Raw genomic sequence first — 13,966 nt, 5'->3', positions numbered from 1 at the left:
TCTTTTGTAAATTAGATATTGATTCATTAGGAAAAAAGTAACTAAGTTCCAAAAATAAATGTTAGATTATGGAGTTATTTAAAAAAAAATTATTAAATAAAAAGTGTTGCAATCTTTATCAATTAAATAAAGTTTAGTTTTTTTATTTATTATAATTTATATCAATTATTCATATTTAAAATTTAGGATTTAAAATTTATAATTTATAATTTAAAAGACAATAAAAATCAACTTAGATAATTTAAAATGATCTTATTTAATATTTATTAATTATGATTAGAATAATTATATTAAATCATTTTAGATATCTTAGATATCTATTATATATTACTAATTTTACAACTAAAATATACCACATATTATTTTTTATTATAATTAAAATCAAATATTTTTCACCAAAATTAAATAGTTCTCTCCTCCTCTCTCTTTCTTTTTTCTATTTCTCACTTTCTTTCACCCACTCTATTTTTTTTTTATATATCATTATCAATAACTAATTTCGAATTTAATAATCAAAATATATAACATAACATTTTCTAATTATAATTAAATTTAAATTAAAATTAAAATATTAAAATTATAATATAATAATATTATATTATTAATTTAACAATCAAAATGTGCCATATAATACTCTATCATTAAAATTAAGATGATATACTAACATCTATTTTTTTCTTATTTTTTAACAAAAAAAAAATTATTTTTCCCAAATCATCGTTTAAAATATTTATCCTTATCATTAATTTTTTTTATCATGTTTAATATAAAATAACTCAAAGTCAAAGTTCCTTTTAAAAAACTAAGTATTCACAATCAATTAGCAATTTTTTATGATCACCATAGCTACAATAAAACACACACAAACAAACGTACAAAAATTATTTATCTATTAGCTACTATCTTGTATTTTAGAGTTTTATATAAGATTGCATATTATCTTCTGATTTTGTGCCTATGCATTTTAGTTATTGTGTGTGAATATTTTGCGATTGTAATTTTATTTTATGCAAATTTTTATTCATTCATCGAGCTTTTAGTATTATTATTCTTTTTTATATATATTATTGTATAAGCTTTAGAACTGTCGTGACGCTTTATTATCTTTTACTTTACAGCTAAAAATAAAACTTAGAGTGTGAGGATGCTACATATATTATCTTAGTTTAATATATACATTTAATGAAATATTATTTGGACCTTTTATTTATATTTTTTATTTTTTTAAAATTTTTTTATTGATATGGTCTATGAGTGTGAAGGACACATATTATAAGCTAAAGTATTAGTTGTTTATAAAAGAATATATACCTATATTTTCTTATAAATACTGAGATATTTATTTATTATACTATATTTTTTAAAAAAAACAATTAAGTATTTTGTGAATTTTTTTAATTTATACTATTGTTTAGCAATTGTATAAATGACAAAAAATATAAATTTATTTTATATAAGTTAAATATGTACGTAAAATATTTATTTTAAAAATTTTTCAGGTGTAAATACGACAAATATTTGGTTTTTTGTGCATTGCACTCATACACACACTAATATATTTACAATTTTAACTATTATTAAAATATTACCAATAAAATAGTAAATGATAATAAATGGTAATACAATAATTTATTTGAAAAAAATAATTTAATTTTAAATTTCAAGCTTCTAATTTTGAAGGATTTGAATGGTAAAATTCAGCATTTTAAAATATAAAAGGTTTCTAATATCTTTGAAAAAAAATTGTGTTTGATAAAATAATTATTAAACTTTAAAAATACTATATTATACACAAATATAATAATTAATTTATAAAATTATATTAGACTTTTTAATTTTAATAAATATAAATTATTTTTAAAAAATTATACTTTAAATGTTTTTTAAAATTTTTTTATTTTCTAAAAATTATAAATACAAGTTCATAATCTTTTTAATTTATGAAAAATAAAATAAAAAAATTGTATTTGTAAAAATTCCAGATACATCTTAAAAAAGTAAAATCAAGCGCTAGTAGAGTGAGATGTAAAATTTGACAACGGAGTAAAAGGACCATAACAGTTAAATAAAAAGAAGAAAGAATTACAAAGATTGATTTAATTTGATGTGCCCCTATAAGGAATGAATCGGGTCAACGGGTCGGGTTTTGAATATTTGACGGAAAAGGGCAGATAAAAACATGAACCCTAAGCAAAAACAAAACCCTAGCTCCATTCCCTCAGCAGCAAGCAGCTCCATCCACCATGGTATGTCCAACATTGCTTCTCAACGGTTCCACACCCACCCTACTCTCTGTAGATTTAACCTCAACTCTCTGAATTTTTCTTTCGTTTCAGGGCATCGATTTGAAAGCAGGAGGTAAGTCGAAGAAGACCAAGCGTACAGCCCCCAAATCCAATGATATCTACCTCAAGCTCCTCGTCAAGGTACCTTTCTTCATCATCATCACTTGCACATTCCTCTGTTGTTTACGTTATTCAAATTTTGGCCCTATTTCCAGCTATACCGTTTCCTTGTTCGGAGGACTGGTAGTAACTTCAACGCCGTCATCCTCAAGCGTCTTTTCATGAGCAAAGTCAACAAGCCACCGCTATCTCTCTCCCGCTTGATCCGTTACATGAAGGGAAAGGTAGCTATACTATGCCCCTTTCTTTATTTCAATTTATTTGAACTGTATAACTATAACCTGAGATGTTAGTTTAAAGAAGCTTTTTGTTTTTGTTTGTTGGATGGATTAGGAGGGTAAGATAGCTGTAGTTGTGGGAGCTGTGACAGATGATATTAGGGTGTATGAAGTGCCTGCATTGAAGGTAACTGCCCTGAGATTCACTGAAACTGCCAGAGCTCGGATTGAGAAGGCTGGTGGCGAGTGTCTTACCTTTGATCAGCTTGCTCTTAGAGCTCCTCTTGGCCAGAACACAGTATGGATTTTAATTCAGCTCTTGTCTCTACTTAACTATATTGTGCTTCTCTTCTGTCTTTGAGATTTCATATTACGAATGCTTTTACCCTTGTAATGCCCAATTAGTTACTCGTTATGGTTATCGTCTTAGCGGATGTCCCCATTGCTATTCCAACACTCAATATCAATTTGATGTTGGTGATATTTGGAGTCCAGAGTTTCTTGTACTTGGCACATAATTTGCTTGATCCCTGAACGATCTTTACATTTTCACCCCCTCAAACCACACTGTATTTTCTATTTATATAATAACGTATTATTTGTCTCCAGCAACTTTCATCCCAGTTAATTAAGATCCACTATGACAGTTGCTATTAGGGCCCTAGTCTGTGTTCTGCATTTCTGCTAGGATAGCTGTAGAGGGAACAGAAAATATAACTAGCACTTCTGTTCAACTGTTTTGCTAGGTGTATTGTTAGGATTTCAAAATAAAAGGAATTATGATTTGAAACTTGTGTTTTTGTTTTGAAAATGTTTAGTTTTTATTTAAGTAATGATTTCTTTTCAAATCAACTAGTTCTCTATGGAGGAAGGAAAAATGTTAGCAGAGTATAAAAAGTAATGAAATTATATTTGGGATATTGTTTCAGGTTCTTCTTAGAGGCCCTAAGAATGCCCGCGAGGCTGTCAAGCACTTTGGACCAGCACCTGGTGTGCCCCATAGTCACACCAAGCCCTACGTTCGTGCAAAGGGACGGAAATTTGAGCGTGCTAGAGGAAGAAGGAATAGCAGAGGCTTCAGAGTTTGAGTTCTGGAGCTCAAAGATGAAGGATTTTCCGTTTTATCATGTGACCGTTCTGTATTGTTTTCCTTCTTTTTGTGTCGTTAAAACAGTTTATTTTAGTTCAGTTTTCCTTCCCTCAAAGGGGAAAAGGGATTGGAACTCGCTCAACAATTTTGGTTTATCACTACTGATCTAATGAACTCTATGAAAGGATAGTAGATTTTCTTCATTTGTTCGTGATTGTTAACTTTGCTTGTCTAATTGATTATTTTTTAACTTGTTTTGAACATGAATTGTATTTTAACGTAAAAACATGTGTATTTGACGCATTCAAAAGCTATTCAGTTTCCTGAATTACTTAGAACAGAAGGCATAAATACACATTGCCAAAAGAACCCCACCTAGAAATCATTACAGATCCAGGTCATGTGGGAATGACACAATGCTCGAACTGGGTGCGGATGGTTTTTAACGCGTAATCTTATTCTTTTATACTTAACCTAAATTAAGAGGTAACGAAATCCTTGGAGCCAAAATCCTGAAAATAGAATGTACGAAGGATAATGGAGATTAAAATTTCTTTATGAAGTCGTGTATATGGGCGCTGATCTCGTCTGGCCTTTCCTGATTTATAAAGTGAGCTACTCCTTCCATTACAACCAGTTCTTGCAGGAATGGCACCTCTTTCTTGAAGCCACCGCCATGTATATATTCCTTAACACCCGGAGTGTTATAGGTAACATCCAGGTCTCCCACAATGAACTTCACTGGAACTTTGATCTGTACTCCAGTCCACGGTGCTGTCAGCTCCCAGGTTCTGTACACAATAAACAAATTTTACTTGATCATTGATGCATTTGCAGGTCTGGTTCAACTAATTCTAGAGTAACAAGAAAAGTAATATGATTATGAAAATTGATAACACATATATCCATAAAACAACATACGTTCTGTCACAGTTCGCGGAATGAATTCGAGAATATAAGGAAGGAGTGGATGCAGACCGAAACTAAAACCAAAAAAACAGAACAGACTCAACAGGTAGTAGAATTGACTTGGTACCATTACATGAATGAAAATTTTAACTCCAGGCAGCTACAATATACGTATATTAATGTTTAACAGTAAGAGTTAGAAGAAGCTTACAGGTCAATAGCTCGATAGTAATTTAGCCCGCCTGTGAAGCCTTTCTGGTCAAATTTGCTAGCATAATAATTGACATCTTCTTCAGTCAGCCATGAAGGTAAAGCAAGCTGAAGATTAGGTGAACCGCCAAATCCGATCTCCTTGGGCACACAAGGTGGGCGTGGATCGCGCGACACAAGAAATGTTTTTATTATTCTTGAAGTACCAGATCGGGCAAACTCTTCTTCGGCCTCCCCAGGTTTCTGCGGCACACCAAATACAACATATTAACCTGTATACGGATGCATGGAACTAGCAATTTTTACCATAAGACATAAAAGTGTATTTAAACTTGTGGTCAATTCTGAATTCGATTCGACAGGTACTTATCCATGAACATCAGGAACTTAATTGTGAAGGTTGCATTAAGAAGCCTTCATTATTGTTTGGAACTCAAAACAGGAAAACGATGGAAGAAAAAGTTGAGTCAAAGAAGAACTAACACGCACAAGGGACAATATTTAGTTAGCATAGTACAAGGTACCAAATTAAGTATTTAGTCCCCAACATCTTTTGAGCACAAATAACCAATATGTCATTTCTTTCTGAACTTAGACTGATTATTAAACCAAATACGAACCGTATATTAGACAATTACGGACGTTGCTGTGAAATTAAGGTGAGAACTAAGAACTCAAACAAGGTTGAAGCATTATACATATATTAAAAAACTAATTCACCTAAGCAGAACGTGCATAAGTAGTCGCAACGCAATTAAAGGACAAATTTAGAGGATTAAATTCGGGTAGAAAATTGACCTGGAACCTGCAGATGTAGTAATCATCGCCAAGCATAGCCCTCAAGCTCTGAAGGGGCTTCCACTTAGGGTTTCTGGGACGGAAAACGACGCTCATGTTGACCAAGGCCTTGATCCGATCGGGCCTGAACAAGCAGAAGTACCAAGCCATAGCGGCTCCCCAGTCGTGGCCGACGAGGAAGACCTGGTCGATGCGGAGGGCGTCGAGGAGTCCGACGAGGTCGCCGACGATGTGGAGAGCGGAGTAGGAGGAGGGGGAAGGAGGGGCGTCGGTGTCGCCGTAGCCGCGGAGGTCGGGGGCGATGCAGCGGTAGCCTTGGGCGGAGAGGGAGAGGAGCTGGTGGCGCCATGAGTACCAGAGCTCAGGGAAGCCATGGAGGAAGAGGACGGCGGGGCCCGAACCTATGGATGCCACGTGCATTTTAATACCGTTGGTGTTGACCCACGTGTGTTCTATCTTCTCCATCTTTGAGAATTCTAGCAAGATGATGCAGAGTGAAGATGATGCACCGTTTAGTGTTTATCGCTTTTGCCCTGCCCTCTCCTGCCTTCAATACAATACAAAGATTGCTCAGTCAAAACTATTGACTCTCTACTCATTTTTTTATTTGAGAGTAAATACTAAATAGTCATTACTCATTAGACGAATTTCAACATTTATTTTTTTGTAAAATAACTCCCAAAAAATATATTTTATTTGAGACAGTTTGGTCAATGATTTATTCCTTCGGTCAATTATTAAATTTCAAGAAAATTATTAATCTACTATTTTGTTGTATTTATACATATTTAGGGTGCGGATTGGTGGAATAGGGTTGAGGCTCAACCTACACCCTATCTAATTTGCACGAAAATTTTATCCGTTGTAAATTAAGTTAGCAATCCTACCTAATCAGATAAAATCTGGGTATATGCGGATAGAGTGTATATTGCTGCTCCTAACTCCAGGCTTAATGAACTGCGAACAACAAAGCTCCAAATGCAAGAAATCGTGAACAGCAAAGCTCTAGGCATAGGAAATTGTGGACGGCAAAACTCCAAGCACAGAGAATAGCAGACATCGAACGTCCAAGTGTGATTAATCGTGAAAGGCAGAACAAGAACGTGAGGCACTGTGAACGGTGAATGAGAAAGTAATTCAGAGTTTGTGGAGTGTGATTGGATGAAAATGATGGAGGAAGTAGACTACGGATAGATAATGATAATAAGATAAAAGTAAATTAGTAATTTTATAAGAGAAGACAAAAATAAATTAGTATTTTCATTAAAAAATTTAATTGTTAATTGAATAAATAATTTATTGACCAAATAATTGAATTATTTTATTGAATAAAATATATTTTTTAGAGATTATTTTGTTAAAAATATATGTTAAAATCCGTTTTGTCAAAAATTAAATCTTTTAAGTACCAAAATAATTATTTATTCTTTATTTTATGAACACTCACATTTAACTCACATTTAAATTATTATTTAATAATTCTCAGTCAACATCACACAAAGATAATTACATATAAATTTACTCCTTTTAACATCTCTTTTAGAAAATGAATGGTGCCGCTTTATGGTCATTATTCATTGCCATTTTTTTAGAGTGATAGGTCTTTAAAATGATAAAATAACATGTCATGAATTTTGCCATAGATTTATGAATCTTTTAACAAAATACTAAATAAATTCTAAGAAAGATTGAAATACAGGAGAAATTGTGGCCAATATTTTAATTTTTCAGAAATTTATATAAATTATGTATTTTAATTTTTTTAAAACTTATTTACCATTATTTTTTTTTGTAAATCTATATAACACATTTTTTTAAAAAAGTTTGCTTGATATGTTAATTTTTTTATGAAAACTTATAAATTTATCGTAAAATATTTTTAAGACCTATTTATTATTTTTTTTCTCTTTGGCTAACAATATTATCACTAGTTTTTTTTCAATTGTATATGTATATTGGTTAATTAATACAAATAGTTAAGTGTAATATTTGTGAATTAATAAATTATATATTTTTTGTTTACTGCTGGTGTATATATATTATATTGCAACTTTTTTGGGTCTAGTGTAAAACTTATTTCAAGTTGTAAAGATATTTTAGTTTTGACTTTTAACTGACTACTCCTTTTTTTTTTATAATACTTATTTTATAGGCTTATTCTTTTACGGTCATTTTTTTAAATTGCAAATGCGATATTATTCTGTTTATTTTTTTAAATATCAGAAGGAATTTAGTTGAGTGGAAACAGAATTTGTGTTAGTCTAATTGTCGGTGGGGAGAGAATTTTGCTGTTCTGAGAGCGAAGCTAATTGATTAGCTTTCCTTCTAGAAACAAAACTACGAATAATTTTTCCTTCCGATATTGGTTGATAAATTCTGTAATCACTAATCAGATACTTATGTTGTTTTGTTGGAGAATGCGTTACTTTCGGCTCAGGCCATTGTGATTCGTTACCGTAATTTACTTAACTAGTTGCAACTTGCAAGTGATTATTTTTTTTTGGTCAAGGATTTTTTTTTTCATATGTATTTTTTAGCCTGAATTTTTTATATTTATTTAAACAAGGTGAAAATTCAGGTGAAATTGATTTTAACTGAAATTGATATTTTGGAATCATTAAATAAAAATTTAGTCAAATCAGACAAATTATTTAACGATTTTTAGTTATTAACTTCACGTAAAATCGATTATACCTGAATTTTCATCTTTAAACAAACAAAGAAACTAATTACTTGACCAATTTAAATTAGTTGGTGAGTGACTATCTTTTTTTTTTTTTTTGGTCAAGGTGAATGACTATCTTATTCTTTATATTTCGGCTTCCTCTTTTGGGATTCTTTTGGTTCCATTTTTGGGTTGAACTATTTATTTGGTTCAAAGCCTATGGTTCAATTATTTGGGTCAGCCCATTTATTTAGTCGATATTGTCCTTAAAAATGTTACCCAAATATAGGCCTGTAGCACTATTGCAGTTGTAGCCGATCACAATGAACACAAGCAGCTCAGCTGTGATCGAGGCTTTGACATAAGAATTTAAATTCCCTAAAATTTAAATTTCACTTTAAAGAGTAAAGTGTAATTTTTCATCATTTATTTTATAGGTGAGGTCAAGAGTAAATATGACAGAGAAATCATTCGAGGATAGGAGATCACACTTTACTCTTTAAAATAAAAATTCAAAATTTAGAGGATCTAAATTTTTAGCATAGTGACAATTCATTTACCTTGAGAACAATCACATTTGGATATGACATTTGGTTGAGACCAAATAATAGATAGAAATCCTTAAAAATGTTTAATGTATAAATGTGTAATGTGCGAAATTTATGATATAGTGTCTAAAAATGTGACTGACCAACTTATCACCCAAAGAAAAAAGAAGAATGTTAGGAAATTAGCAAGTTTTGTAATTTATAGTCATTAATCAGTTATTATTAATATTTTTAATGGTGTAAAATTACATCCAATAATATGAAATTACTCATTTTTTCTTTAATGGTTAAGTGTTGATAAAATTTTAATAAAAATAGTGATCTTTTAGACTTTCTCAAGAAAAAAAAAAAAGGGGGCTCAACTCTCTTCTTTTGATTTATCGTTTGTCAATCATTATTTTTCATTTTTTTTTATTTCATGAAAAACTTATTAAAAAGTATTTTATTCTTTTTAAACCAGTTTATTTAGGCGTCACTTTTTAGCATGTCATAGTAAAAACTAAAAACGCTAACCTAAAATGCGTCTTCAAATAGAAAAACATCTAAGGGTGTCACGGCTTCCATAGTATGTAGAACCGAGAAAGATGAAAACGCTTTTTCAAATTGAAAATATATCCATATTTGATATATATATTTTTTTATTTGTGTTGGTAAGGTTATTAGTTATTTGAAGATAATAATCCACCTATGCCAATAGCACCAAGGGAGCAGGAGTAAAAGTTTAGTTGGTGCAAGAATAATGAGTCACATCATTGGGCTCTCTGATAAACATGCCGTATTATTTGATTAATTTGGAGAATCTGAATCCAACATCGTGCTACTACATGATATTTGTTCCCATGCTTTTCCTTTGCTTTATGCACTTTCTCATCCATTTCCATTATGTATAAATTCCAATAACAAAAACAAATAACGAATTTCAGTGTGTGATAGGAATGCATTGTAGGATGCTTATTATTTTTTCTTATATAGCTAGGTAGGAGTATGAGAGTATCCTATCCACAATAGAAGGGTACCTACCTGAGCACGTAGTTCTTGGCTTGTTATAATTTGGAACTATACTTTTGTTTCGATTTCTAACTACTTACTTTTCATTAGGTCTTAGGATGCACCCTCTCAATGTTCCCTACTCCTCCATTATTTATTTGGTTTTTAAATTATTATTATCAGCAATAAGGGTAGAACAGGAGTTGGTTTAATCAAGATATAATAATTCCAGTTGTTGTCCATAACATAATTCTTAGTATAGTCCAATTGGATTAATGATTTGATGGACATTAGCAATTTGTACACATATGAAAACCACTATGTGCATTTGTGACACCACTACTTCATGCTTCAATACTTGTGTATATAAAGCTGTCTTTCTCAATATACATGTTTTAAATTATATTTTAAACTTCAAAATAAATAATTGTCTTTGTTCTTAAATCACACATCACATATTTTATTTCAAGAATATATAACAGTCTATCATGGATTACCATCATGGATGCTTAGGATGGAGTTTGTGGGGTAGCATTGGTAGTTGATTATGACTTCTAAAAGAATGTTTGAATAATTCATTAATGCGGCTGCCTAATTTATTGTGCTTTCCAAAAGTAACATAATAATCAAATTGCATTGCTTCCATCCTAATCTTGTTTCACTAGCAAATGCAAGTTGTGTTGTTTGAAAAATCTTTTCTATTCTTTTTTTTTTTATTTTTTTATTTTTCCCAATCACAATAATCTTTTCTATACTATACCCTCTTGTTTCTTAGTGTGCAACTTGCATTTGTATGGCTATTGGCCAGTATTAGTACTAGTTTGCCGCAAAAGAACCAACTAAATTAAATAATATTCAACGGAAAAATTAATGGGAAGAAAACAATGCCAATTGGTTCATTTTTGGATTTAATATTCAACGGGTGGCTACTCTCATTAAAGTGGATTAGTGGCATATCAGCCTAATAATCACACAATCTATTTTTTTTCCAGGTTATTTAATTTTAGGCGAATAAGACATTCACGATCGTTGATGTTTCTTTCTAAAGTTTGGTTAATCTATCAGTTGGTGGTCGTGGATGCATATATATGTAGATTGCGATGTGTTTGAGATGCCAAAGGCTTAAAGTTTGGTTCATTATCTTTGTTGCATTAACTTTAAATATGAATTTTAAAAAGGTGCTCAAAAAGAGATAGTGAATACTTTATTCGTTTGATTGCTCTTTTCATTACAAATTAAAATTGACGAATAAAGGTGCTTCTTGGAATTGAATCCTTTCGCTTCCTGCTTTTCATAATTCCATCTCATGAATTGGGCATTTTGCGATGCAATATTATTTTAAATCATCTCCTATTGTATATTTCAATATTCTTCAATAATAAAAAAAATACTTGATATAATTATAAGTCCATATACTGTACTCCTAATGCATGCGTAGTATGCTATTTAGGCGAAATTCCGAGTCCGTCAACCTGGTTAATCACTTTGAATGGATGGGTTTTTTATTCAAAAAATAAATTTGTAAATATAAGACGTTCAATGGAACTAGTTCGATTAACTTGTGAATTTAAACGGAACTAGTTTGAATAATTCGTTTAAATTAGACATGTATCCGACCAATTAATTTGGATGTGTTTATCCATTTTTTTGTTTTCTTGTCTTTTTCTTTTCTTTTCATCTTTAGTCGCCAAAAGCCCACGCCCTAGTGACCAGTGAGTGTTGTTGTACTACGAAAATCTACTTAGTTTGTCAATTGGTTCATCATAGTTAGTTACTTGTTTCTGCGAAATTTTTACACAAAAATGAAGGGGGAAATGGTAGTAGTAGTAGTAGAAGTTGGCCCAAGTATCTAACCATAAAACTTAAATAAAACGTTCTAATTTCTGTTATCTAGATTATAAATAAATAAATTATCCAAATTCTTTACGGCATAAAGACCAAATAAGATGTAACGCCTTTTCTCATGAAAATGATTACATTTATGATTGATACTTGTGCTATATCTGTGTTAATTATCTTTTATGTGAGGGAAATAAAATTTCGACATTTTATAGTGAGCAGCAAGTATTGTTAGGACACGCATGGAGAGATTCCTCCATAATTATAAGTCCTTTTCGATTTTTCTTTGTCCAGATGCCAAAAGAAAGAATCATCCATTAAATACACGATCACGTGGAAATGAAAAGAAATTCAAAGATGGGTAGCAATCAAGTAGCAACAGTGGCAGAAAAAAAAAATTACAAAATTGCATTAGAAATTAAAAGTGTGCGCCAGATAAGCATTCCAAGATAAAAAAAGAAAAAAGAAATGAACATAACGACAATGTTATCTAAAATAAATTACACGATGTTATTTGATTCTAAGTAATAATAATAATCCTTATACGGTACCCTCATAATTATAGTACTATATATATATATAAAAAAAGATATGAAGATGATATGATCCAAACACAAACCACTATAACCGACATCTCATCCACCCATTGTTTCAACTTTCAACATAACAACTCTCTCTCATGGCATTGGACCCAGATATTGAAGAAAAGTATGTTCACAACAGCAAGGTCATGCTAGGATCTGCAATTCTTCTCGTTATACTCATCCTCGTAATCATCCTATATCGTTCTTATGCTCACTTCTGCGCACGCCGCCGCCGCCATCTCTTCCCTCACACTCTTCCAGCTACTTCCACTTCCGCCACCGCCCCTGTTTTCAACGACCGACTGGATCCAACCATTCTCAAGTCCCTGCCGACCTTTACTTTCTCCTCCGCCGTGCACCGCCCCCTGCAAGACTGCGCCGTCTGCCTTTCGGAGTTCGAAGACGGAGACAAGGGCCGTGTGCTGCCGAATTGCAGCCACGCGTTCCACTGCCAATGCATCGACGCGTGGTTCGCATCTCACTCCAACTGCCCTCTCTGCCGGTCACCGGTTAAACGGGTTACCACACCGGTTGAAGCGTGCTCGATTCCGGTTTCAGTTGAATTAGCGGTTGAAGTGGAAGCTGGTGGTTGCTCGTCGCTTCCTCCGCCGGTGATGTGCCCTAGAAAGCCGTTGAATGTGGTGGTGGAGATTCCGGAAGAGGAGAGAGGGTTGGATCATCGGATTCTTTCGCTGAAGAAGTTTTGCAGCGTGTAGGTGAGTACACCACACTTTCGGTGTGGACTACGGACTACTGTGTCGATGTTTGCAAACTTGCAATGCAATTTCACCAAGATTCATGATGACATGGCAGTCGATACGGAAACAAATTAATTGTTTTCGTTTTCATTTAAAGTACGGATGTTTTTACTGTAGAATGTTGAGTCTGATCTGAATCATGTGGTGCCTCAACCATTTAGCGTTCGTGGTTGCTACTTGCGTTAGTTGGACACGTCTCTCTTAACAGCGTTCAATCTAGTTGTATAGAATTTCAGGACTCTTGCCACCTAAGGAAGGTGCTTCGTCATTTAAATATACATATTTCTAAATACCAAAAAAAAAAATATACATATTTCTTGATAAAAGTCTACTTTTTCTGCTATCTTATCTTACTTGATTATATAAAGTGTAATTGCTTTGTTTGATATATTTGAATTGAAGCGAATCCCAAGGATGAACATCACAACAACAATCACAATATATATCTCTTGTGCAGTGTTATTATTTTCATTTGATGCGAGAAAACAGGGGAAAAACAGGGGAACGGCTGGTACAATATATCTGAATGGTTCAATTTAATTTTACTATGTACATATTTTTATTCTGTTCCAAAATAGCACAACAACATCAAAAATCTGGAATTCTCCAAAGTGGTCTAAACAATAACTACGAAGAAAAGGAGAATCGTCCAAGGGGATGAGGTTCAGACATTGCTAGTTTAACGTTAGTCTTATTTTATGATTTGGGTTGTAAGATTTAGGATCTAAGGTGTTAAGGTTTAGAATTTAAAATTTAGACTTTTATTTTATTAATATTTCTAAAATTTAAATTAAAAATAATAATGAGTCATAATTCTGATGTGGAAGAAAATTAATTTATAAAATAAAAACACTAATTTACTCTTAAAGTACTTATCAACTTCTCCAATATTTTAGGGTGATTTTGATGGAAGTGAAAATATTCAGCTGTGTCAAACTAGGCTGATGCCAAATAA

At 32.0% G+C, this 13,966-nt stretch overlaps 3 protein-coding genes across 3 annotated transcripts; 2 read left to right on the top strand and 1 right to left on the bottom strand.

Moving 5' to 3' along the window:
* Positions 1 to 2,131: 2,131 nt before the first annotated feature.
* On the top strand, positions 2,132 to 3,916 carry LOC130936543 (60S ribosomal protein L18-like). The gene is made up of 5 exons (XM_057866632.1): positions 2,132 to 2,246; positions 2,337 to 2,426; positions 2,501 to 2,629; positions 2,739 to 2,921; positions 3,553 to 3,916. The coding sequence occupies exons 1-5, from the start codon at positions 2,244 to 2,246 to the stop codon at positions 3,709 to 3,711; spliced, it is 564 nt and encodes a 187-aa protein (XP_057722615.1). The 5' UTR covers positions 2,132 to 2,243; the 3' UTR covers positions 3,712 to 3,916.
* Positions 3,917 to 4,226: 310 nt separating this feature from the next.
* LOC130936540 (uncharacterized) lies at positions 4,227 to 6,210 on the bottom strand. The gene is made up of 3 exons (XM_057866628.1): positions 5,631 to 6,210; positions 4,834 to 5,075; positions 4,227 to 4,504 (listed from the first exon to the last, which is right to left on the bottom strand). The coding sequence occupies exons 1-3, from the start codon at positions 6,093 to 6,095 to the stop codon at positions 4,258 to 4,260; spliced, it is 954 nt and encodes a 317-aa protein (XP_057722611.1). The 5' UTR covers positions 6,096 to 6,210; the 3' UTR covers positions 4,227 to 4,257.
* Positions 6,211 to 12,222: 6,012 nt separating this feature from the next.
* Positions 12,223 to 13,337, top strand: LOC130932663 (RING-H2 finger protein ATL5-like). The gene has a single exon (XM_057862052.1). It carries the CDS (start codon positions 12,349 to 12,351, stop codon positions 12,967 to 12,969), a length of 621 nt encoding a protein of 206 aa, XP_057718035.1. The 5' UTR covers positions 12,223 to 12,348; the 3' UTR covers positions 12,970 to 13,337.
* Positions 13,338 to 13,966: the final 629 nt, after the last annotated feature.

Source organism: Arachis stenosperma, chromosome 6 (genome assembly GCF_014773155.1).
Source record: "Arachis stenosperma cultivar V10309 chromosome 6, arast.V10309.gnm1.PFL2, whole genome shotgun sequence".
Classification (NCBI taxonomy): Eukaryota; Viridiplantae; Streptophyta; class Magnoliopsida; order Fabales; family Fabaceae; genus Arachis; species Arachis stenosperma.
This window is presented reverse-complemented; position numbering and strand designations above follow the sequence as displayed.

Bases quoted from the DNA above. Each gene is read 5' to 3' on its own strand.
- LOC130936540 (XM_057866628.1), bottom strand. From the start codon at position 6,095: ATGGAGAAGATAGAACACACGTGGGTCAACACCAACGGTATTAAAATG. The intron at 5,076-5,630 runs GTCAATTTTCTA...GGTGTGCCGCAG, and splicing joins ACTACATCTGCAGGTTCCAG to AAACCTGGGGAGGCCGAAGA. The intron at 4,505-4,833 runs GTAAGCTTCTTC...TATTGTGTACAG, and splicing joins TACTATCGAGCTATTGACCT to AACCTGGGAGCTGACAGCAC.
- LOC130936543 (XM_057866632.1), top strand. The intron at 2,427-2,500 runs GTACCTTTCTTC...CCCTATTTCCAG, and splicing joins ACCTCAAGCTCCTCGTCAAG to CTATACCGTTTCCTTGTTCG. The intron at 2,922-3,552 runs GTATGGATTTTA...ATATTGTTTCAG, and splicing joins CTCCTCTTGGCCAGAACACA to GTTCTTCTTAGAGGCCCTAA.
- LOC130932663 (XM_057862052.1), top strand. From the start codon at position 12,349: ATGGCATTGGACCCAGATATTGAAGAAAAGTATGTTCACAACAGCAAG.